This window comes from Anas platyrhynchos, chromosome 13 (genome assembly GCF_047663525.1).
Source record: "Anas platyrhynchos isolate ZD024472 breed Pekin duck chromosome 13, IASCAAS_PekinDuck_T2T, whole genome shotgun sequence".
Classification (NCBI taxonomy): Eukaryota; Metazoa; Chordata; class Aves; order Anseriformes; family Anatidae; genus Anas; species Anas platyrhynchos.
Window position 1 is genome coordinate 22398744 of NC_092599.1, and position 25754 is coordinate 22424497.

Genomic DNA, 25754 nt, shown 5'->3' on the forward strand with positions numbered 1-25754 from the left:
CAGAGCGGGACAATCACCTCCCTCGACCTACTAGCGATGCTGTGCTTGATGCACCCCAGGATACGGTTGGCCCTCCTGGCTGCCAGGGCACACTGCCGGCTCATATTCAACTTGCTGTCAACCACAACCCCCAGATCCCTCTCCAGCGTCTCATCGCCCAGTCTGTACGTATAGCCAGGGTTGCCCCGTCCCAGGTGCAGGACCTGGCACTTGCCTTTGTTAAACTTCATGCAGTTGGTGATCGCCCAGCTCTCCAGTCTGTCCAGATCTCTCTGCAAGGCCTTTCCACCCTCATCTGAGTCCACAACTCCTCCAACTGTGGTGTCATCAGCAAATTTGCTCCGAACTCCTTCTAGTCCTACACCCAAATCATTTATAAAGACTTTGAAGAGGACTGGCCCTAAGATGGAGCCTTGAGGGACCCCACTATTGACCGTCTGCCAGCCACATGTGGCCCCATTAACCACAACCCTCTGAGCCCTGCCCGTCAGCCAATTGCTCACCCATCGTATGATGCTTTTGTTAAGTTGTATGCTGGACATTTTGTCCAGTAGGATCCTATGGGAAACTGTGTCAAAAGCCTTGCTGAAGTCCAAAAAGATCATATCAGCTGGTTTCCCCTGGTCAACTAGACAGGTGATCTTATCATAGAAGGAAATCAAATTTGTTAGGCAGGACCTACCCCTCATGAACCCATGTTGGCTGGGACCAATGACTGCATTGTCCCCCAGGTGCGCTTCAGTAACTTCAAGAATCACCTTCTCCATAATTTTACCAGGCACTGATGTGAGACTGACAGGCCTGTAACTGCTAGGGTCTTCTTTCTTCCCCTTCTTGAAAATTGGGACAACATTTGCCAGCTTCCAGTCTACTGGGACCTCTCCAGATTCCCAAGATCATTGAAAAATAATTGAGAGAGGTCCTGCAGTGATGTCAGCCAGCTCCTTCAGCACCCTGGGGTGAACCCCATCCGGACCCATGGACTTGTATGGATCCATGTGGAGCAGCAAATCCCGCACACGTTCAGGGGCGGTTGGGAGTTTATCATTCCCACCATCATGGTCCTCCAGCTCAGGGCACCCTGGGTCCTGAAGCCCATCATCAGCATTGAAGACAGAGGTGAAGAAGGCATTAAATGTCTCTGCTTTGCCTATGTCATTGTCTGTGAGGAGACCTTCCCCGTCACATAGCAGACCTATGTTTTCTTTGGTTCTCCTTTTTCTGTTAACATATCTAAAAAAAAACTTTTTTATTGTCTCTCACAGACATGGCCAGCTTCAACTCTAGTTGGGCTTTGGCCCCACAAGCTTTCTCTCTATAAATATGAACAGCATCCCTGTATTACTTCCTCGTCTCCTGACCCTCCTTCCAGCAGCCGTACTCTTTCCATCTAAGCTCCAGGAGAAGATCCCTGGTCAGCCAGGCTGGACTTCTGCCCCACCTGCCTGACTTTTGACTGATATTTTGGAATCGCCTGATCTTGTGCTTTTAGGAGGCAGTGCTTAAAGATTGACCAGCACTGATGGACGCCAATGCCTTCAAAAGCAGCTTCCCAGGGGACCTTGTTGACTAGTTCTCTGAGCAGCCTGAAATCTGCTTTCCCCATATCCAGGGCTGAAGTTTTGGCGGCAGTTTTCCTTCTGTCACCATAAATTCTAAACTCAACCACTTCATGGTGACTATGACAGAAACGACTGCCAATTGCCATGTCTCCCGCAAGACCGTCTTTGTTTTCCAGCAACAGATCAAGGAAGGCACCTTTCCTAGTTGGTTCCCTTAGCACCTGCACCAAGAAGTTATCATCTAGGTGCTTTATGAACCTCCTGGACTTGCTCGTGTCAGCCAGTTGACGTCTGGCAAATTGAAATCTCCCATGACAAGGGGAGTTGACCTCGAGGCATCTCTTAGTTCTGCAAAGAATAATTCATCAGTGTTGTCATCCTGGCCAGGTGGTCTGTAATAGATTCCCACAACAACATCCCCTTTATTTGTTTGTCCCTTAATCCTTACCCAGAGGCTCTCAACTTTGCCATCCCCAACTTAAAGTTCCACGCAGTCCAGTCCATGCTTCACATACATTGCCACCCTGCCACCTCACCTACCCTGCCTGTCCCTCCTGAAGAGCCTGTAACCATCTATTGCAGCACACCAGCCACAGGACTCATCCCACCAGGTTTAGCTTATGCCGATAATGACATAGCTGTGGGACTGGGCCAAGACTTCTAGCTCATCCATTTTATTCCTCATACTGCATGCTTTTGTGTAGAAGCACTTCAAATGTGCTTCCCTACACATAGCACCTTCCATATCATCCCTTCCAGATTTTTTACCCCCTTTTCTTTGCCCAGGAATAGCAAAGTTCACCTGTTGAATGAAGACCTGAAGCCTCAGAGAACTCTATTTATACCAGCTGAAACAACCACACCAGGAGTTCTTGGTGACATTGTCCTGAGGTTGCAAGGCTTACTGTTGGCTCCTGTTGTTGTTGTCACTCACCCATTGCTACTCCACTGGCAGGTCACCTTTCACAATAGCCTATCAGATTCTTGAAAAGGTGCGAGCAGCACATATAATCTTTCTTGACTACTTATTACACATAGAAAATTGCCTTTCATATCACCTTTCCCACAGCTCCTTTACCCAACTCCACCAGTATTTCAGCACCTTAGACATCTTGCTACATAGAGCTTCCTTAGAAACATGTTTTGAACATAAATTTCAGAGAATATATTCAAAGCCAACTTCAAAATTCTGAAGGTTTTATTTATTTATAGGCAAGAATACCATAAAACCGTTATTTTTTTTTTTCTCCCCCAAAACACAACTAAAGGCAGTTAGCTATTATTTGCTAATGTGAAAGCTAATTTGATCTAGAAATATTAAATGAACACTGAGAAATTCAAGGTAAATCCAAGGATAGCAAAAGACTACAGAAATCGTGTTAAGCAGTGTTTAACATACAGAAAAATCCTAACTTATCCAGACAGCTACTTTCACTCTCCAGTAGATCTAAAACATTCTCTCTGTTCTGGTTTCATACCTGAAATCCTCTAAAGAGCTGTTGGCTGCTCTTCTCCCTGTTTGCATTATGCGAAGTATTAGTCCCCACACTTTTAGGGCCTCATGGTAAGCATTTTGTACAAAAAATAAAAAATAATAACATAAAAAGTCTACAATGCTGAGAAAAGCATAGTACCAAAATTTGCGTAGTAGTGGGTTCAGAGGGTTTCTTCAATTCATTACTATCCAACCTCATCTGCTGTAGCCAAATTTGTATTCTAAATAAAACTTTCAAATTCCTTTCAACATTTGTAAAAATGTACACAAGGTATAAGACTAGTAAGACATTACTAATATACAGAATGTTTCAATGCAAGAGATCTATTAAAAAAAAAAACAAGCTAGTAGTTAAAAGAAGCCCTGATACACAATAGAATTATTTTTAAAAAGTTCCCTCTTGCTACCACAATGAATTGAATCATTAAACTGAATCATTAAGATCAACAGAAACTAGCATTTTCATGCTAAATACCAGCTGAGACACCAAAGCACATTTCTACATATTAAAGATGTTTGATACTGTTTTGTTTTTAGTTCTACAAAACATTTAGTTTTCTAAGAGGTGTTCTTCTCATTTCATAGAATCACAGAATTGTCTAGGTTGTAAGAGACCTCAAGATCATCGAGTCCAACCTCTGACCTACCACTAACCAGTACTCCACTAAACCATATCGCTAAGTTCAACATCTAAAGGTCTTTTAAAGACCTCCAGGGATGGTGACTCAACCACTTCCCCGGACAGCCCATTCCAATGCCTAACAACCCTCTCAGTAAAGAAGTTCTTCCTAATATCCAACCTAAAACACCCATGGCACAACTTTAGCCAATTCGCCTCATCCTGTCACCAGGCACATGGGAGAATAGTCCAACCCCCACCTCGCTACCGCCTCCTTTAATGTACTTATAGAGAGTGATAAGGTCACCCCTGAGCCTCCTTTTCTCCAGGCTGAACAAACCCAGTTCCCTCAGCTGCTCCTCATAGGACTTGTTCTCACCAGCTTCGTCACCCTTCTCTGGACTTGCTCGAGCACCTCAATGTCTTTCTTGTAGTGAGGGACCCAAAACTGAACACAGTACTCAAGGTGCAGCCCCACCAGGGCTGAGTAGAGGGGGACAATCACTTCCCTAGACCTGCTGAACACACTGCTTCTTATACAAGCCAGGATGCTGTCGGCCTTCTTGGCCACCTGAGCACACTGCTGGCTCATATTCAGCTGACTATCCACCAGTACTCCCAAGTCCTTCTCCGCCAGGCAGAACCACTTCCAACCACTCATCTCCCAGCCTGTAGCTCTGCTTGGGGTTATTGCACCCCAGGTGCAGGGCCCGGCACTTGGCCTTGTTGAACTTCATACAGTTGACGTCAGCCCATCGGTGCAGCCTATCCAGATTCTCCTGCAGAGCCTCCCTACCCTTGAGCAGATCGACACATGCACCTAACTTGGTGTCATCTGCGAACTTACTGAGGGTGCACTCGATCCCCTCATCCAGATCATCCATAAAGATCTTAAAGAGGATTGGCCCCAGTACTGAGCCCTGGGGAACACCACTAGTGACCGGCCTCCAGCTGGACTTGACTCCATTCACCACAACTCTTTGGGCCTGGCTATCCAGACAGTTTTTAACCCAACTAAGTATACACCAGTCCAAGCCAGAAGAAACCAGTTTCTTGAGGAGAATGCTGTAGGAAACGGTGTCAAAAGCCTTACTGAAGTCAAGGTAGACCATATCCACAGCCTTTCCCTCATCCACCCAGCGCGTCACTTTGTCATAGAAGGAGATCAGGTTCATCAAGCAGGACCTGCCTTTCATAAACTCATGCTGACTGGGCCTGATTGCTTGCTTGCCCTGCAGGTGCTGTGTTATGACACTCAAGATAATCTGCTCCATGAGCTTTCCTGGCACTGAGGTCAAACTGACAGGCCTATAGTTCCCCGGGTCTACCCTCCAGCCCTTCTTGTAGATGGGTGTCATGTTTGCTAGCCACCAGTCTACTGCGACCTCCCCCGATAGCCAGGACTGCTGATAAATGATGGAAAGTGCCTGGCCAGCTCCTCTGCCAGTTCTCTCAGTACCCTTGGGTGGATCCCATCTGGCCCCATCAACTTGCGTACATCCAAATGCTGTAGCAGGTCGCCAACCATTTCCCCATGGATAGCGAGGGCCACATTCTGCTCCCCATCCCCTTCCATCAGTTCAGGGTACTGGTTATCCAGAGATCTACTGGTTTTGTCACTAAAGACTGAGGCGAAGAAGGCATTAAGCACCTCCGCCTTTTCCTCATCTTTTGTAACTAAGTTCCCCCCCCGCATCCAGTAAAGGATGGAGATTCTCCTTAGTCTTCCGTTTTGTGTTGATGTATTTGTAAATATGTATTTTTTTGTCTTTAATGGCAGTAGCCAGATTGAGCTCCAGATGAGCTTTGGCCTTCCTAATTTTGTCCCTGCACTGCCTCGCAACATTCTTATAGTCCTCCCGAGTGGCCTGCCCTCTTTTCCAAAGATTATAAACCCTCCTTTTTCTCCTAAACTCAAGCCACAATTCTCTGTTCAGCCAGGCTGGTGTTCTTCCACAGCAGCTTGTCTTTGGGCACGTGGGGACTGACTGCTCCTGTGCCATTAAGATTTCCTTCTTGAAGAGCACCTGGCCTTCCTGGACTCCTCTGCCCTTCAGAACTGCCTCCCAGGGGACTCTGCCAACCAGTGTCCTGAACAGTTCAAAGTTGGCCCTCCAGAAGTCCAATACAGCGGTTTTACTGGTCCCCTTCCTGGCTTCTCCAAGAATGGAGAACTCTACCATTTCATGGTCACTCTGCCCAAGACAGTTTCCAACCACCACATCTCCCACCAGTCCTCCTCTGTTTGTGATCAGCAGGTCTAGCAGAGTACTTCCCCTGGTAGGCTCACTAACCAGCTGCGTCAGGAAGTTATCTTCCACACTCTGCAGAAACCTCCTAGACTGCTTTCTCTGGGCTGTGTTGTGCTTCCAGGATATATCTGGGAAGTTGAAGTCCCCCATGAGAACTAGCGCTGATGATTTCACAACTTTTGTCAGCTGCCTGTAGAACTCCTCATCAGTCTCCTCATCCTGGTTCGGCGGTGTATAACAGAACCCTACCAGGATGCTTGCCTTGTTCGTGTTAGCCTTCCCGCTGATCCTAACCCATAGGGACTCAACCTTATCATTCCCAGCCTCAAGTTCCACGACATCAAAACTCTCTGATATAGAGAGCCACACCACCACCCCTTCTGTGCTGCCTGTCCCTTCTGAAGAGCTTATAGCCAGACATTGCAGCACTCCAGTCATGAGAGTGGTCCCACCACATTTCCGTGATGGTAACCAAGTCATAGTCTGCCTGCCGCACGATGGCTTCCAGCTCCTCCTGTTTGTTGCCCATGCTGCGTGCATTAGTGTAGATGCACTTCAGCTGGGCCATTGCCTTCTCTCCCAGCCTTGCCATTGTTCCCCCTGGTACAGCTCTAACAAGCTTTGTTTCAGTCCCGTCCCCCTTCTTACCTAGTTTAAAGGAACTAAATAAACATGCCTTTCTTCTGCCACTTACAGCTATAAAAATACAAGGGTAACGATAAACAATTTATTTAAAGTTACTTACTACCTTCCTGGATTCTGCTAAGGGAATGCATCTAGTATATTAGAAAACAGAGAGCATTTCTTACAGAAGACATCTGTAAAAATTAGTCAGAAATCAACAAATCTCAAAACCAGGAAGCTGTGCACATATATACACATCATGAGCCAATGATGGTGTTCTCTCAGATAATAATTGCAGGTCCAGTTACAGCTCAGCAAGTAATTCTTCAATGCAGAAGACCAAACAAGAAGATACAAGACTTAGTTTTCAAAATACCTTGAGATAACCCTGTATGATTACCCTTACATGATAGGGAAATAAAGAAGACAAGCAGTGTGGCTTGCCTCAGCCACCTGAGTCACCAGCTGAGCTGGTGAAAGAACCACCTGAACAGAGCTGTAACTGGGCAAATTCTTCACTACTCCCTTCTGGGTGGGGGGAACAAACCAACCAACCAAAAACCTCACCAACTTTGATTGCCTGATATCTTTTAACACCATAAAACTCTTTGCTTTATTTGCTTTTGAATGTAAAGCATGACCTGATACATCATTAAGCAAGGTCTTCATTGCAAGTCTGCAAAATAATTTATTAACATTGGCTCCACAGGGTGATTTGGTATACTTTCTAACCTAATTTTATACCAGGCTCACCTGGCCACAAAAAGGCAAAACCAGCAAAGGAAAAACAGCCTTTTTTATTTCCTTCTTAATAAAAAAATGTATCTATAAAGTTACCAGCTGCTTTCTAAGACACAGAAGTGAAATATCAACTAATTTCAGAGTTTAATCTGCTTGCGATTTCAATTGTGCTGTACATTTTGCTTTTATTTTTATTAGTGTTTTAAGAGTGAGAATAAGTGTGGAGCCTTGTTGGACACAGCATATTTTCATGTTTTCAAATAAGTGACAAATTAGGTAGATATTCTCAATTATCAAGCTGTATTTAACCTATGCCCCCTAAGAGATTTACCCTTAAAATGTAAAGTAACCCTAAGGAATAATTTAAAACACAGTAATCTGAGTCTAAACACCCTAATTCTAGCAGGCACCCATAGTTGTTGGAAGCACCTAGAACTGGGCACCAACCTGTAGCAGCAGGTCCATGCAGGCTAAGAAAGCAGGGGGCCACTAGGGGGAATTACAATCCTGCTTTAGAAGGGTTAAAATTGAGATCAGCAGCATATTTGGGGGCTTTTGGTGTTTTTAAGACACAGTTACAAGAAATACGAGGTTGGTAGGGATATATATTATTTCTTGAGAAAACCCTGGTGGGTGGAGGAGAGAGACGTGACAGGGATGAGAGGAGCCCCCTCTGGGTGCGGTGGCACTCAAAGGGCACAGCAGCCGCCGCCGCCCTGACAGGGACACAAGGCGCCGACCCCTCAACACACCCCTTTTCTCTGAGGGGACTACAGCGGTGAGAGTAAAGCCCAGTGGGCCTGGGGCCATGGCTTAAGGCACGGAACACTTAAAAAATAATTAAAAAAAGGAAATCTCTTGGATTTTTCTCAACACCTTCACCCGACGACCGCGGGCGACAGCCGCCTCAGTGCGAGGCGGGAACAGCTCCAGTCCCCCCAGTCGCGGCACCTCCCCCCAGGCAGCCCTACTGGCAGACAGACGGAGCCGCTGACCAATAGAGAAGACTGGCAGCAGAGCCAATAGGTAGGTCGGACGGGTGGGCGGGACATCCGGCGCGGCGCGGGGCGGTGCGGTGACGGCGGGGGGAGGGGCGCAGTCCAGCGGGCCGCCAGAGGGCAGCGGGAGTAGCATCGGCGCCGTTCACTCCCCGTCAACCCCCGTCATGCCCGGCATCGACAAGCTGCCCATCGAGGAAGCGCTGGAGGACAGCCCCCAGGTAGGAGTGGCGGGACGCGGCCCGCTGAAGGCCCACCTGTGGGCTCCAGGCCTAGCGCCGCTGTCACCCGTCCCCCCCCACCTCAGCGCCCTCCTCAGGGGTCCCCTCAGAGCCCCCTGGCCCTGAGGGGGGGCTCTCCGAGGGAGGTCTGGAGGGGGGGTTGCCTTCGCAGACGCCGTCTTGGCTTCTCAAAAGGGTTTTTAGTATCTTAGTCTGGCACAAAAAATGCGAAAGTTTTAATAGATGCGCGTAACATTGGGTTATTGGGTGAGGTTATTGTGGTGTTCGTTAACGATGTGATTGGGTGGGGAGCGCGTGGTGCTGGGGTGCCTGTGGTCTGTCTGTTACCTGCACCTCCGCGCCTGCTGCCTGCCCTTGGCAGCGGTGCCGTGCAGTATATCGCCAGCTCTTTCGTGCTCCCGTGAAGCAGGAAATGCTTTCTTCAGTTGCGCTGTTTTCCTTTACTGGTAGCAACAACAGCAGGTACTTGGTACCGTCACTTTTCTTAGGTGTGGATAAATAAAGGTTACAATATATTTATATATATATTTTTTTCTGAATTAGATCTTTGTTTTACCACATTGTTTATGGTGATGAGCAAGACTTCCTGTACTGTAAAAGCATATGCATTGGTAGTTTTGGTCCCTCAACCACAGAAGGAGAAGCTTTCACTTGGTTAATATGGAATGTTAATCCTTAAAATGACAATTATTTTAGCAAATCTACATTAAGTGGAGGAACACCCTAGAAAAGGCGCCAGAAGAAGGCCATGGAGGAAGTATATCATCACTTTCCAAAGAACAGTGTCACATATAGCTCTAGTAGCAGATGTTGGATGAGATCTGTTCTGTAGTATGGTCGCTGGCCCGGAGAATAAACCTGATGTATGCTTGCAAACAGGAAAAAAATATGAAAGTACTATAACGATGGTAATTTAACGTAATTGTCCGTTGAAGGCCTGTTCTCAGTATATAGAAATCAGAACTATTCATATTTATAGGAAATGTCTAATATAAAATAAACTTGGGGTGCCTGACAAGTGAGATGTCGAGTTTTTTTCAAGTACCGAAGACTGAAATGTCATATGGGAAGCTCAGGCTAAAGCTGCATGTTGGAACATAATCGTCACTTCTACAATCTTTCATTTGAAGCTGTTTGTAAGGAATACAGATTAGCAAAGCCTAATTAGACAATCTTTACTTACTAATATACTTAAGCTATTAGATTTGCCTGTATCTTCTCCTATTTGAGCTACAAATTTTTCTGTCTTCCAGCCAACCTGATATTTCAGGTGAATTCTGGTAATCACCCCTTAGAAGAATGTAACTGTGGCTTATAGTTTTCTATTACATCAGTTTGTTTCTTTTATCTCATAATCAGTGCAATGAAAATGACAACAAACGTTGCTTGAAGAAAGACAAAACCATGCTCTCTTTAAGAGTTGCCATGGCTTTCTGATTTATGTGTTCATATTTTGTTGTAATATTAAATCAATCAATCTAGATAGTTTTTCAGTGCTAATCTGTGGTCTGGGATTTTGCACCTTTAGACTGGTTTGAAATGCTAGCTTCAGTTATATAAGCTTCAAATCAAACTTATTCTGCATCTAAGGGCAAGAAAGATTTTTCTAAAATGGCAAAAAATGTTGATTTCTTCTTGTTACAGGACAAAAAACTAGCCACACCAGTTCTAGTCATAAACCAAATAATATTTTACATTGTCTTCTGCCAAGCAATGCAGCACAATTTCAATATGAACTTAGTGCATATATTATACACATACTCAGTGTATGTATATATTTATTTAGAGAGAATTTCTGCTCTCTTACTTGCATTTCCAAACCATTGCACAATAAAAAGGCCAAGAGACTTCACAGTACAGGCTGTATCTCCTGTCAATTAGAATACAATATGTACATGTATGACTTCTGACTAGTGGTTTCTTAGTGCTGTTTATTACTGGTAGCTTCTAGTGTACCTGCTCATATATATGGGATGAAAGCATCTTAAAGAACATGCTGAATTCCTTTTTTTTTTTTTTTTTTAAATATATACTAGAAACATGAGTAAACAATTGCTCCTTGTTTTTTTAAGGAGTATCTGTCAGTATTTTCAGTTTCAGATTATTTTCTTTCCATCAGTGTGGTAACATTCTCAGTTTGAAGTCTACCTCAACAAGTGATACTTTTACAATGTTCTGCAGTGTTCTGTATTAAAGAGTAACCATAATCCAGACACCTAAGCTGATAACCCTTTCAAATTGCAAAGTCAGATTTGTTTATGTTCAGGTTTAAAGGTTATGAGTATATAATTCAGTGGTTATGGTACTATGTAATTTTTTCCTTTTGCATTCTTTCGTGTCTGTTCCCTTTAATGGAAGAGTCACACTTGTGTCATTAGAATGACACAATATGTTGCCAAACCTGCAACATCTGAGTTCTCCGCCTCTTCCTCCTCCACCCACCCCAACATTTCTTTTTCTAGTTGGTTTATAAACCAAAACCATCATTAAAGCTGTTTACTGTGTTGGTGATGCTGTTTGCTTTTTTTTCCCCTTAGGTATCCTGTAGGCATTATATGGTATGATCATATTTGTGAGACAACCACTCATCTGGACTTTCATGCTCAAATAACCTACTTTATACATATTTAGTATGCATAGCTCTGTTATCATTAAAAGCAGAAATTAAGAAAAGTAGTTGAAAGAGACCTCCTTGCTTCAAGGGAAGATGGAGTGTATTCTAAGTCATTTCAAGACAAGTATTCAAGTTAGAAAGAACTTTTAATAATAAAAACACCCCATTTCATATGCAGTGTGATCCAGTGCTTTTCACTAATCTCAGAGGTTTTCCTGATGTCCTGTACCAGTCTTTCATTCTTTCTCCAGGTGCTCTCCATCCCTTCCTCTTTAAAGAAAGTTATTGAGTCTAAGGAAGACTAAGAAAGAGAATTTACAATTTAAAGTGTTTAAAAATTATAATTTGTGGGGAAAAAAAGTCAGTTATATACTCACATTTCTCTTCATTTTCTGTCAGGATGTTAATTTTAGTATGAACCTAAAAATGTAGCAGTCTTTTTGCTAAGACATTACTACAGTTAAAGGGTTTATTTTGTGTTTTCTGCAAGTGATATCCAAGCATCCCAACCTATATTTTAGTGTAGTATTATGTAATTTTTTCTTAGGAAAAGCAAATACAGCCTCTGCAGAGTTATAAGTGTGTTCTTTGCTCTTCCCCTTTTGGCGTTTTGTCTTGGCAGAAGCAAGCTATTCGATACCCTCCTGGTGAGGAGTAATAGTGCTTCCGAGTGCAAAAAGGATGCAAAAGCACTGAGTAAGCATCTCATTTAAAGTTAAGCATGAGCAACCTGATTGCCTTTTCATCTAGTCAGTCATTTAATCACCTGGCAGAGCAGTGCATGCTTGACCTAACGAAGGGTTTCATATGGTCTCTAGTAACTCCTTCTGGCCAAAATGGGCAGGTACAGGCTGCCACTGCCTGGAAAAACCTGCTGACCAGTTAGACTTAAAGGTTGGTGGTCAGTGTTTTAAAGTCTAATGTTGTCGACGGAAGGAAGACACAGACGCTCAATATGAGTGAACAGTGAACTTCAACTTTAATGGATAGCTCAGTCGCCTTTTATCTAGTTTGAACATAATCAACTCATACATATTGCAGAAACTAAGCTCAGGATTGGTTAACACTTCCCGGGCTTTTCAGTCTGGTCCTCCTTCTTTTGGCTACCTGTCCCGCCTTAGGGACTTTCCCCCCCCCCCCCCCCCCCCCCCCCCGATGGCCCAAGGGCATCGTGTCCTTGAGCCTGATTGGCTCTCAGCCAGCTGCATACGTGCCAAGGCTCATGTGAGTTGAGTACGGTGCTTCACCAGCCCATTGTCTCCCAACTGCTCAACATCCACATGTCCTGCCTCACTTAACCATTCCTCCACAATTCCCCCGTTTTTATTTTGCAGCAACTATAATCAATATAACTATAAGTAGAAAACGAAGTTCCTCTTTGACGAAGAAAAAACCATCCACCCATGTTCCCAAAAACAGATTTAAACCAACCTTCAAACCAACTATCTTGTACTACAGTTTTTTTTTTTTTTTTTTGCGTATGATCCCTTAACCATTTCAAACATAATCAACTCATCAACAAAAGGATCAGACGCAGAAGCGAGGAATAGGCAAAATGAACTTTGTCTGGTTTGATTTGCCCAAGTGACCCACGTATTGGTTTGAGGATCGATTTTGCTTAGGATGGCACTATTACGTCCAACCGTCATTGTCAAAGATAATGCAACCAAAATCCCTTGTGCCGTTAGATCAGCCATGGTTGCTGTTATTCGTACTTGATGACTTTTCTTCAATGGCTGGTTTAACACATCGACTAGGAACCCAGGTTGGCCCTGTAGGGGAAGAGATACACACATAACCTCGCCCCATATAAATCACATCAGCAGGCCCCAGCCATTGTCCCGTTTTCATATCTTGGTACAGTACTCTCATGATACATTTATTATCATTTTCAGACTTAATGTAATGACGTGTCACGGGTAGTTCCTCATCATCTCCAAATACACACAAATGATTGAGAACAAATAAGGTTTTATCCACCCTCTCTCTAATATCTGTAATGTCTTTAAACTTTTCCAAATACTGCTTAACTGTTCCATTAGCTCTTTCTACTATAGCTTGACCAGTTGGTGAATGTGGAATACCAGTTATATGCTTAATGTCCCACAGTTCCATAAATCGCTTAAGTGGCCCACTAACATAGGCTGGACCATTATCTGTCTTTATGGTTTGTGGTACTCCCATTACTGCAAAACAACTGGCAAGATGACGTCGTACATCCCGAACTTTTTCCCCAGGCTGCGGTGTAGCCCAAATCATGTGACTATAAGTGTCTATCGTTACATGCAGATATCTCAATCTGCCAAATGCTGTGACATGAGTGACGTCCATTTGCCACACTTCGTTGGTTTTAATCCCTCTCGGGTTTGTTCCGATTCCAATTCCCACACCCAAATTGTAATGACTACACGTTGGGCAAGCTTTTACTATCGCCTGCGCATCAGCTCTAGACAGTTTGTAAGCCCGCGCAAGTCCTTTAGCGTTCTGGTGAAAAATAGCATGAGCCTCCCGAGCTCTGCAAAAGGGTGACAGTGGTGCTTCAGTAGCTGTTGCGGCGACTAGTCGGTCCGCTCGAGCGTTGCCTTCTCCCAGGCCTTCTTCCCACTGATGACTCCTTATGTGTATTACTGCGTACGGTTCACTTCTTTGAGCTATGGCGATCTGTAGACTGATTATTAATTCTGACAGCTGTTCATTTTTTAAGTCTCTCAAGGCTGAGTCTTCTATGCGATTTGCTATGCCTACTACATATAAGGAATCGGATACTACATTTAACGGAACATCTCTCCATTTTATAAATGCCCATACTACTGCAAGAAGTTCTAGTGTCTGTAATGAGTCTTTATCTTGGGCTTGTAAAATTTGATGTTTCCAACCATGCTCATCCTTCCAAGTCACTGCAGCAGTTCGAGAACGTTTTCCTGCGTCAGTGAAAACTGTCACTGCATTCTTAAGTGGGATAGACGATCGTTTTGGCTTAGTTATCCATCCCTGGTTTTCCATCCATGTCAGAGCAGTTGATTGTAACGTTTTTGCTACTATAGTAGCACCATCCTGTAGTAGTGCAGCTTGTAACTCTTCAGAGTTCTGTATATACCATTCCAAATCGCCTGGCTTCATGGGTAACCAGATAATATTTGGAGGAACCCCATCCACTTGCAATATTCGATTCCTCCCCTTCTTTACTAATTCTGCTAATGTTGCAATTTTTTCTTGAATTGTTCGTCGAGGTTGTAACGGAGGAGCTATCCATTCTAATACCACAGTTTCTCCTCCCTTCTCCCCTGTTTTTATTTTTTTCTGTGTTATGGCACCCATCAGGCATTTTGAGCCACATAGAACGGTAAGATCGAGTGGCTTGTCAGATATACGTCGATGCGTGACACTCGTTGTGATCAAAGATGCGATTTGTTGTAGTATTTCTTGTTGTTTTTCTGATAGTGTCATTTTTGAAGCAGGATCAGTTCCTTTTAATAACGGCCGAAGGGGATTTAACAGTTCATTCGGAATCCCGACTACTGGCCTGATCCATTGTAAATCTCCCAGCAGTTTTTGAGCATCATTAAGAGTTTTGATATCCGATTGGATTGTAAGTTTTTGAGGCTGAATGGTGGAATCTGTAATTTTCCAACCCAAAAACTTCCAGGGACTTGTCTCCTGAACCTTTTCTGGTGCAAGTACGAGTCCCATTTGTTTTAAGGTCAGTGTTAAGTCATTTTTCTGTTGTAGAGAAAACGGTTCCTTCTGGGCTAACAAAATATCATCCATGTAATGATAGATTATTGTCTCCGGCCATTTTCGTCGAATCAGTTGCAGAGCTGCGTCAACATAAAGCTGACATAACATAGGTGAATTACGCATTCCCTGGGGTAATACAGTCCATTCAAATCTTTGATCTGGACCTTCACGATTTATTGCCGGGAGAGTAAAGGCAAACCTCTGTTTGTCATTTTCATGGAGGGCTATTGTGAAAAAACAGTCTTTCAGATACACAATCAATAAATGCCAACCCTCTGGTATCATAGCAGGATTAGGTAGACCAGGTTGCAGTGCTCCCATGGCACACATTTGATTATTAACCGCTTGCAGGTCGTGAAGTAAACGATATTTCCCCGATTTCTTGGGAATCACAAAAATTGGAGTATTCCAAGGGCTTGTTGACAGTCTTAGGTGCCCTTGTTGACACTGCTCTTGTACTAGCCTGTGAGCATGTATTAGACTTTCCCGTTTTAGTGGCCACTGCTCAACCCACACAGGTTCATCAGTTTTCCATTTTAGTGGGATTGGGAGAGTCCAAGCAATACCTATAAATGGTGGTCTGACGTAAGAACCATTCCCATCTGAGCAAGAATCTCTCCCTATCAGTGCTTGTACTCCATCTGGCAACGGTAAGACAGATACACTGCATTTTACAACTTTGTCACCTATTGTCCATTGCAGTACTGGTGATCGACGAGCAATAGTTATACCTCCTACTCCTGCTACAGTGGTACTGGATTCGAATGTAGGCCAATGCGGTGGCCAACTTTGCGCACTGATTATTGTCACATCTGCGCCAGTGTCCAACAATGCCTCAATTTGCAGTTTCTCATCCTTTAAACATACTGTGATTTTCTGTCGTGGTCTCTGCTGCATGCCAAGCGTTAATAACGCTATTTTTCCTGTGGAGCTAAATGCTCCGAGTCCTCGGTCCTTATTGACCATCGGTGGTAGAGATGCCGCAAGGTGTGGCAACGGAATTAATTGAGCTATCTTTGTATTCTGCGGCACATGCATTGGAGGAAACATTGCAGAAACTATAATCTGTATTTCCCCACAATAGTCTTTATCTGTAAGTCCAACCAATATTTGTAATCCATTCAAGGTAGCAGACGATCTTTCGATCAATAAAGCTCCCACAGTTTCACCATTGACAATAACTGGTCCCATAACTCCTGTTCCTACTCTGGTGGGTTTAGAGTCCAATAGCATTACATCTACTGCTGTTGTCAAATCCAAGCCGAGACTCCCTCTGGTGGCTGGTCGGAGGTAAACGGTGTCGTTCCAGCCGCTGTGGTAAACGCCGCTTTTTGTGTCGTCGCGGGGCGGTCCTTCCCGCTGCTCTGGCCGTTTCCCGACGCACCATACCGACAGATCGCTGTGTTATGCGTATTGGATTGGCAGTTCTGACACCACACTGATCTCGTTTTGCACTCTCGTTTCCTATGTCCGGTGATCCCACAGTGAAAACAACGCGGTTGCAGTGAAGACCCTCAGCCAGTAGGACGGCCTCCGGGCGTTTGCAAAGGAGCAAGGGCAGCGAATACTTGATTCTGCGATTGCTGTGCAGTCTCTCTGAATACCTGTGCCTGTTCTTTCATGCTATTCCCTACTTGTTTTATTACATCTACCAACATAGCCTGCGGACCCACGGGTACCTGAGCCATCCTTTCTAAACCCTCCTCAATTGTCCAAGTTCCCGGTAACGTAGCTAATATACTACGAGTTGAAGGGTTGCAGTTTTGAATTGCACACTGCTTTAGAATAGTGCCCTTTAGATAATCAGGTACCCCAGCTGCTTGTATTGCGTTTGCTACTCGATCAATAAACAACGCAAATGGTTCCTCCCTTCCTTGCTTGATGCCCATATAGGATGGTATTGATTCAAAGATCGAAGCCGAAATTCCTTTAAGTGGTATATTCTTTATTGCAGCGCTGGATGCACGGGGGATCTCTCCACCTATCGTGCATACCCAAAGCAGAAAGCAGTCTTGAATTTATACAATCAATCTATCAATATTCTACAAGCACCTATACATATGCATTACCAATCCCCGCCTTCCCTCGCTTCTCATGCTAATTAGCCTTTTGGCACCTTGCGCCTGCGTAGAGCCTTCCAAGAATTGTGGGCAGGGGTCTTTGGGAGGAAGACCCCGAGTCTTCCTCACAGCGTACTTTTCACCTTTGGTCAGAAATCTGCTGAATTGGCACGTTTCTTAATTGCGAGAGCTGGTTGTTGCTAATTCTTCCGTTTGTTGTATCTTTATAATGAATTCCAATGTCCAGTTTTGAGATTTATAGTCCTTACATTTGTTTCTCTGTCCGTCTGCCGCTTCCTTATCATGAGTTCCAGTGTCTTGTTTCGAGATACACAGTCCATGTCTGGGGATTGTCCTTGCCTCCCCAATGCCTCCCCAATACCTCCTTAATCAGTATCCCCCCTGGCTCTCTAATTTGGTCCAAGGCTCTTCGAGCCAATCTCATTGATTCTTTAGCTTTGTCTGGACCCAGCAACGCTTGTGTCTCTAATCTATAATATGGTCCGAGTCCCATCAATTCCTCCAACGTGACACCATACAACGGATCTCCAGGTGCCCTTATCGCAGCTACTGCCTCTTGACAAACACTTTGCCAATGCGCATTAAAAAGAAGCTGTTGATGTTGTGTTAGGATCAGCTTCATTATACCACGTATGTCCCCGGGGAGCAATATATTAGTTCCCCAAATATAATCTAACATTTGCCGAGTAGGTTCCCCCTTTAAACCAGAATCATTTACGGTAGATCGTAATTGAGTTAATAGTTTCCAGTCTAAATTTGTAATATTAACGGTCACATTCCCCTGTGCATCTGGTGGCGAGTATACTACCAGAAAAGCTTGTGTTAACTGTGCTGCCGTTTCATAATTCCCTTCACGCAGTGCCTCATTTGCTATTTGCCTCCATAGACCTTCTCTTCCCTGCACCCCCGTTGTGAAGGGATTCAGATTTGATAGAAATGAGTTAGCACTGGTCCTTTCACTTGCTCCTTTCTCACTTTCTATTGGAGCAGTTGGAGCTGTTGGTAGTGAGAGCTCATCCTCTGCTACAGAGGACATTGTCACAGGCACCCCTGAAATTCCCGAGACCCCCTGTGTAATAGTAAAAGTTCTAACGGAAGGTGGCAACGGGCAATCTGTTCCTTCCATATTTATTTGCTGTGGATTAACATTATTAACCCTTCTTGGTGGTCCTAACCACTCTGTTGCAGCAGTGGCAACTCTTTGTTCATCTTTATGTGTGGCTAATGCATTAGCCACTGCTCTCCATGGCCTCATCAAATCTCCCAGCAAACTTAATATCGTTCCTAACATCATCAAACAATTTATTTCCAAATTTACGTCACTCTGTTTGTTCAAAAAACTGTCAGGATTTGTAAAACAACCCTTAGCTATCCCATATACTAATAACCCTGACAAATCTTTTTCTACAATCTATATCTAAAATGCTCCGCTTTTCTAAAAAGCATTTGAGCAAATAATACGCCGCTTATCTTTTCATACCTTTATATACGTCGGTTGCAGCCTTTGCAAAGACCTCGGCGGCGCTTTTCCGGTGGGACCCTATATGGGCTCATCCCGGGTGCGGGGACTCCCTTCCACCTTCTGAGCTGTAGATCTCGGCGACGCGCGACCGGCGGGATCCACTCCCGGGTGCGGGGGACTCCACGTCCTTTTCACCTTCCCGGCGCGGGTGCGGGGATTCTTGTCCTTTCCACCCCCTGGGCTGCGTTGCAGGACCGGCTTCCCTTATTCCGTCCAACCGTGGCCCTGGATCACTGCCAGCAGTGTCCAAATCCCGTTCAGACCGGTCCCTGTTCGGGTGCCAATTTGTTGTCGACGGAAGGAAGACACAGACGCTCAGTATGAGTGAACAGTGAACTTCAACTTTAATGGATAGCTCAGTCGCCTTTTATCTAGTTTGAACATAATCAACTCATACATATTGCAGAAACTAAGCTCAGGATTGGTTAACACTTCCCGGGCTTTTCAGTCTGGTCCTCCTTCTTTTGGCTACCTGTCCCGCCTTAGGGACTTTCCCCGATGGCCCAAGGGCATCGTGTCCTTGAGCCTGATTGGCTCTCAGCCAGCTGCATACGTGCCAAGGCTCATGTGAGTTGAGTACGGTGTTTCACCAGCCCATTGTCTCCCAACTGCTCAACATCCACATGTCCTGCCTCACTTAACCATTCCTCCACAGTCTAATAGGTGGACAGTGATAAAGAGATGGTGCTGCCTGAACCATTGGGGAGTGATCAACAGGATGTGCAGTCATCAGCCTTGTGGGTGCCCCAAGCTAAGGCACAGGCTGACTGAGGAGCTGGGGGAACTGGACAAAATGGGCAGATACTTTCATTGTGGAGTGGTGAAGGGGAGGAAACATAAATTGCAAGAAGAAGATGTAGATCCTATGAGCTGTTTTCTTGTTTGGTTTGTTTGCTTTGGTTGTTTTCAGTTTCTCAGCCTTTTGGCCATGGAATTGACTGTTATAGCAGAGGTGAATTGTATGTCCGAGCACAGCCAGCAGCTGTCTTTGTGCAGGATGGATAGCACCAGAAAGCCATGGCTCTCCTCCTTGCAGAAGAAATGTGTGTACCTGGCATGCTGTTTAATTCCAGTCATCTTTACCATTTTCCTTAGGAGTGTACCATAGTGGGTCCAGTGGTTGCCCGCTGTTCCAATGTTTTTATGCCTATCCATTCCTGTTGGTCCTTTCTGAAAATGTACTTGTTTTAACCTGGAGAGAGGCTGATGGTACTGGTGAGATGGAGCTTGGATAACTTTTTAAGATACCTTTTTTAAAAAACTTGTAGCATTCTTGTAAACAATGTTTGGGGCTTTATAAATTTTTCAGTAATGAAACCTGAAACAAAGCTCCTTAACTTTGGAATTCTGTTACATTTAAATACTTCTTTGCTAATTTGCCATGTTAATGTTTCTGCAGACCCGTTCTCTGCTGGGAGTATTTGAAGAAGATGCTGCTGCAATTTCCAATTACATCAATCAGTTATTTCAAGCGATGCACAGAGTATATGATGCACAGGTAGTGTTACAGAAATTCCTGAATGCATATACAGTTTTTGAATGACATTTCATGTCTCTTGTTTTTTTTTTTTTAAATAAGTAATATATATATATTTTTTAAACTATATGGAAATGAAATTAAATAATTGTTTTTCTGTATGCTAGGGGATAGTGAAAACTAAATTCTGACCATCACCTGGAATTTCTTTTGCAGTAGAACTTCTTATGACAAGTAAAAAGATTTTCACAGAATCACAGAATTGTAGGGGTTGGAAGGGACCTTGAAAGATCACCGGGTCCAACACCCCTGCCAAAACAGGTTCCTTAGAGCAGGCTGCCCATGTAGGCATCCAGACAGGCCTTGAATATCTCCAGAGAAGGGGACTCCACAACCTCCCTGGGCAGCCTGTTCCACTGCTCTGTCACCCTCATTGTGAAGAAGTTATTTCACATGTTGGTGCGGAACTCCTGTGTTCCATCTTGTGGTCATTACCCCTAGTCCTGTCCCCACAAACTACTGAAAAGAGGTTGGCCAAATCCCTCTGTCTCCCACACTTCAGGTATTTATAAACATTAATAAGATCCCCTCTCAGTCTTCTTTTCTCCAGGCTGAACAGACCCAGGTCTCTCAGCCTTTCCTCATAGGGAAGATTCTCCAGGCCCCATCTCATCTTTGAGGCCCTCCGCTGGACTCTTTCCAGGAGATCCCTGTATTTTTTGTGCCGGGGAGCCCAGAACTGGACACAGTACTCCAGGTGAGGCCTGACCAGGGCAGAGTAGAGGGGGAGGATCACCTCCCTTGACCTTCTGGCCACATTCTTTTTAATGCGCGCCAGGATCCCATTGGCCCTCTTGGCCACCAGGGCATCCTGCTGGCTCATGGTCAACCTGTCGTCCACCTGGACCCCCAGGTCTTTCTCCTCAGAGCTCCTCTCCAGTAGGTTGTCCCCCAGCCTGTACTGATGTGAACCGTTGTTCCTTCCTAGGTGCAATACTCTATCCTTGCTCTTATTAAACCTCATTTGGTTTCTTCCTGCCCGTCTCTCCAGCCTGTCCAGGTCTCGCTGAATGGCAGCACAGTCTTCTGGTGTGTCAGCCACTCTTACCAGTTTTTTCCCATTTTCTCATCTTCTACTTATTTTACTGTATTTCCCAGGCGTTTCTAAAATGCTCTCCATTGTGGTCTTACAGTGCATAATAGTGTGTACCAAGTGGGACATTCTTTTTTACCCACAACATATTTATATGTTTTCACTCATCATTAGTAACTGTGCTTTTACACCAAAGGCAGAATTTATTTTGTGTGTTTTTCTGAATAATTACGCTTATGGTTGTATTTTTAATTGGTGTATACTTGGACTGTTTAACATTTTTGCTAATTTGTTGGTCTTGCTTTTCCTATTTTTATCTTCCTGTTGTTTTTACTTAATGACTGGTGTGCTTATTGTAGCTTTCCTGCTATTTAATTTTATTGCCTTTCAATTTGCTTTTAATTTCTGTACTTTCTCCTGTTCATCTGCATTGTGAAAGATGAAGCTCTTCCATACCATGAAGCTGCTAATTAGTTCCTCTGCATGTGTACAAGTCAAAGCCATTTGTAGCCAGGTAGTACTGAGGTTCATTCTAGTATTTTCTTTCCTTCACAGATAACAATTCTTTTAATTTACAGTAACAAGGCCAGCTAATTTGATTCAAAAGCAAATATGTACTGCATAGCACCAAAAATACAGATGTCACTGTGCATAGTGCAAGCTGGAAACCTGGTATTTGTTAATACTGATTACTTGTAACTCTCAGTAATGTTAAAGAAATGTAAGGGCAGGACTCTTAGGTTTTCTGAAAATCTGCAATCAGGATTTCTTCTTTGAAGTTCCATGTCTATATTAGTATCCTTTTCAAATATGTGATTTAAAAATATATATATAAATTTAAATCAATAAGTAACAAGCTTTTTTTTTTTTTCTGAATTAGAATGAATTAAGTGCAGCAACTCATCTGACTTCAAAGCTTCTGAAGGAATATGAGAAACAGGTATAGTGTAAATCACCGTTCTCTTTGCATGGTCAGGACTATGTTTTTGTAGTTTTTTGTTTTTGTTTTTATCTCCCAGAGCACAATACAGAATGTATTTAGGTTTGATCCAGATGAAATGAAATGTTACAGTTAGATGATTCTTTTGGGAAAGATTTGATCCACCGTGTTCATACCAGTTCTGATAAAAATACATCTGTCTTCCATTCTGTGTAAAAAATGGTGTGCATAAATGGTCTGTTGGAGAGAAACTAGTCTTACTGCTACTATTTTCCAGAATTAAGTAAGTTCCCCTTAACATGATGAATATTAGTAAGTTATAGAAGATTTCACTTTTGGATCAATGTTTTGGGGGTTGCTCAGAGTAATGTTGCATTAGAATAGAATAGAATAGTTCAGTTGGAAGGGATCTATAAAGATCATTAAGTTCACTGCCTTATCATTTCAGGGCTGACCAAATGTTAAAGCGTGTTAATGAGGGCATTATCCAAATGCCTCTTGAACACTGACAGGCTTGGGGCATCCATCTCTTTAGGAACCATGATCCAGTGTTTGACCACCCTCATGCTAAAATATTTTTCCTAATATCCAGTCTGAGTCTTCCCTGTAATGCAGCTTTGTGCCGTTACCCTGCCATCAGTTCCCAAGGAGCAGAAACTGGCACCTCCCTCTCTGCTTCCTCTCCTCAGGAAGCTGCAGAGAGCAAAGAGGCCACCTCAGAGCCTTTTCTCCAGACTATGCAACCTAAGTGTCCTCAGACTCTCCTTGCAGGACAGGCTTTCCAGTCCTTTTACCAGCACCTTGGTGCTGATAAAAAGTATTGATAACAATGTTCAACAGGACCAGCCCTAGAACTGAGCCTGGGGAATACTCCTAGTGACAATAAATCACCCCTGTGACATAACTCATAGACATCAGGTTAACATTGTTCCCTGAATGCTAGAGATAATTTGGAAAACAGATTCAAAAAGAAAGGACTATTTTTAATTAACTTCTGAAGTATTCTCATATCACAAGACAGTTTAAAAAAAAAAGCTTCACAAAATAGTCTCGCAATGTATTTCAACCGTATAATATTTTAAAATATAAATTTAAAATAAATTTTAATAAATATAAATAAAATAAACTTAAAATATTTTAAAATTTTAAAATAATACCTAGTACAATAGAAATAATTGTTACAGTTATGTGAATGGCAGAAAGCACTGCAACCAGCATGCCTTTTTTTTTTTTTTTTTTTTAATAGCATTTTCCGCTAGGGGGAGATGATGAAGTTATGACTTCCACTTTACAGCAATTTTCAAAAGTGATTGATGAGGCAAGTACTTGTATTTATTTTAATTTACTATGCTAATGTTTGTTATGTATGTGCTTTGACTTGCTTAATCACTCTAGTCTTCTTTAAGATAGGAGGTACGGAAAAGCCCTTCACTTGACAATAAGATAATGCTTAATTTTTATATTGCAACATAGGTTGCTGAATTAATTCTTTATGTTCAGGTTATGTAACTTTAAACATAAGGATGCATTGTTGAGAATGAATGTAGCTTAACTTACTGTAGATGCAGCCAAAAAACATTACAAAATGACCATTAGAAACTGCATTCCATGAGGGTATTTGCATTCCCTCATTTCAGATGCCTAACTGACAGAGGAGCCACTTGCTGTCTGTATTAGGGACAGAGACTAAGTGACTGCCTCTTCTGAAAGACAACTTAGCATCATTAAGGTCTGAATTGGGATTTTTCTCATGATCCCTCTCCTCAGTTTAAACACTGCCCTTTGGAAGGAAGAAAACATTTGTTCTTCCTCTGTAACCTGAGAAGGACAGGCTGTGATGTAGTTGGAGAACTATAGAAATAAATTGATAATAATTTAACCTACCTTCAGAAGGTAATAATAATTTAACTTACCTTCAGAAGGTATGAGGCTGTCTTCTGACATGATCCAGTAATTTGGAATATAGTCAGGGCAGGTAGGGACAAATACTAAATGCTGAAGGTCTTCTATAAAAAACTGGTGATGAGATCAGGAACCTAGAATACAATTGCTGGGAAAATGAATTTGCAAAATTACATTCAAGTTGTACTTGTCATCCCTAAATGAAACCTATCTTGTTTTCTTGTTTTTCTTTAGTCTTAGCACTATTTTCCTAAAATTTTCTTCTTTCTTTTGTCTTTTACAGCTCAGCTCTTGCCATGCAGTACTTTCAACTCAACTTGCAGATGCAATGATGTTTCCTATTACTCAGTTTAAGGAAAGAGATCTAAAAGGTATTGTTGTCAAACAAACAACGCTTTTATCAATGGCAGCAATAATGAAATTACAGCATTCCATCTCTATAGCTCTTATGTCACTTAATAGAGCTGAAAAATAAGTTGCATATCCTCAGAAGAATGCATCTCCTTTTTTTTGTAAATTGTTTCTACTCATCACAGTATTACAGTAGTTAAACACTACTGCTGCTGTTACCACAAAAATACTAGTTGTTATAGAAGCATTTATCTATTCAAGATAAAAGTTTTGCAGTTGCTGTAAACATTAGGAAAGAATAATTTTCAGATATGTTCAGGAAATATTAATACCATGACATCAATATAATGTCTGGACTGAATTCCAAAAGCCAAAGTTGTGATACATATTTTATTATTAAGGTTTACTAAGGTAATTCTTCAGCCCTGCTGGTAACAAAGATGTTGTCTTATGTGCAAGCATAAGATGCTTTCAACTGCTTATTTTTGTAACAGATGTATCTTAATCTGCTTGATCTAAAATAATAGACCTGAGTATGATAGATTTTACTCAAGGTGCTAAATTGAATAGACTTGTGTGGCAAAGAGGTTTCAAATATAAGCTGAAGTTAAAAACAAAATAACTTAAAACCCTAATGATGAACTTCTCAAGGCTAATATTACTGCTCAGAGCTTTGGAAGGTCTGTTAGTATTTTCTGAAGAAGCATCCCCAAGGCAATAATTCCAAATGAAATTTTCCCAGTGGCATTTTTTTTTTTAAATACCAGCAAACATAGTGTTTAATGATACAATACTTCTTTACATAATTAACAGACACTTTCTGTAAAGCTCTTCCATGTTTTTTTTTTTCCTTTGTCTTTGATTTACCATGAAGTTGAATATAGCTCTTTCCTTGCTTATGTTGTGATGTGACACAAAAAGCATGATCATAATCAGAGCAAGTAGCGCTAAGTATTGTACTGATTTCTGTTTCCTGAATAAGCAAGACAAAAAGCATCTAGGGCATCGCTCATTTTAGGTAGGAGGAATCACACGTGTGGGAGGAATCACATTACGTTTGGGCCTTGTTTGGGCCTTTCCCTTTTCCTTCCCTTTCTTTTGTGTTTCCACTTAGCCAGCGAAGACCAGAGCTCTGACCAGAACTGCAGGTGATGCATTTGGACTAATGATCTTTGTCAAAGTTTTTGGGAAAGAAGTTTCTCCTTACCTTGTAAGAAAATAGTGTCATTTTTGGCAAGTCAGATACCGGCATAAACAATACTCGGGCCCTAAGTAGGAACAGACTTATCTGGCTGTGTAATGCCTGTGCTGTATGGTGCAAGCTATCAGCTACAGCTACTCAGTAATGTAACATTGCCTGAGAAGTCTTTATGTATATAAATGTTATGTTTATAATAACTTAATTGAACTGTGATATTTTGTTTTGTAGAGATATTAACTCTAAAAGAAGTTTTCCAAATTGCAAGCAATGGTAAGCGTAAAATACTCAATGTTACATGTGTT

General features: G+C 42.8%; 1 protein-coding gene across 3 annotated transcripts in view; it reads left to right on the forward strand.

The window, feature by feature from the left end:
• Positions 1–8345: 8345 nt before the first annotated feature.
• APPL1 (adaptor protein, phosphotyrosine interacting with PH domain and leucine zipper 1) overlaps positions 8346–25754 on the forward strand; it is a 36055-nt gene continuing 18646 nt past the window's right edge. The window contains exons 1-6 of one of the 3 annotated variants that reach the window (XM_027467475.3): positions 8346–8512; positions 19888–19986; positions 21939–21998; positions 23245–23316; positions 24184–24271; positions 25681–25722. In XM_027467475.3, coding sequence (XP_027323276.1) covers positions 8459–8512; positions 19888–19986; positions 21939–21998; positions 23245–23316; positions 24184–24271; positions 25681–25722 — 415 coding nt within the window. In that variant the 5' untranslated portion in view covers positions 8346–8458. Of the gene's footprint in view, positions 8513–19887; positions 19987–20591; positions 20723–21938; positions 21999–23244; positions 23317–24183; positions 24272–25680; positions 25723–25754 lie in introns of those variants that run through there. The other 2 variants (XM_072044145.1, XM_027467476.3) reach the window with 2 other exon arrangements.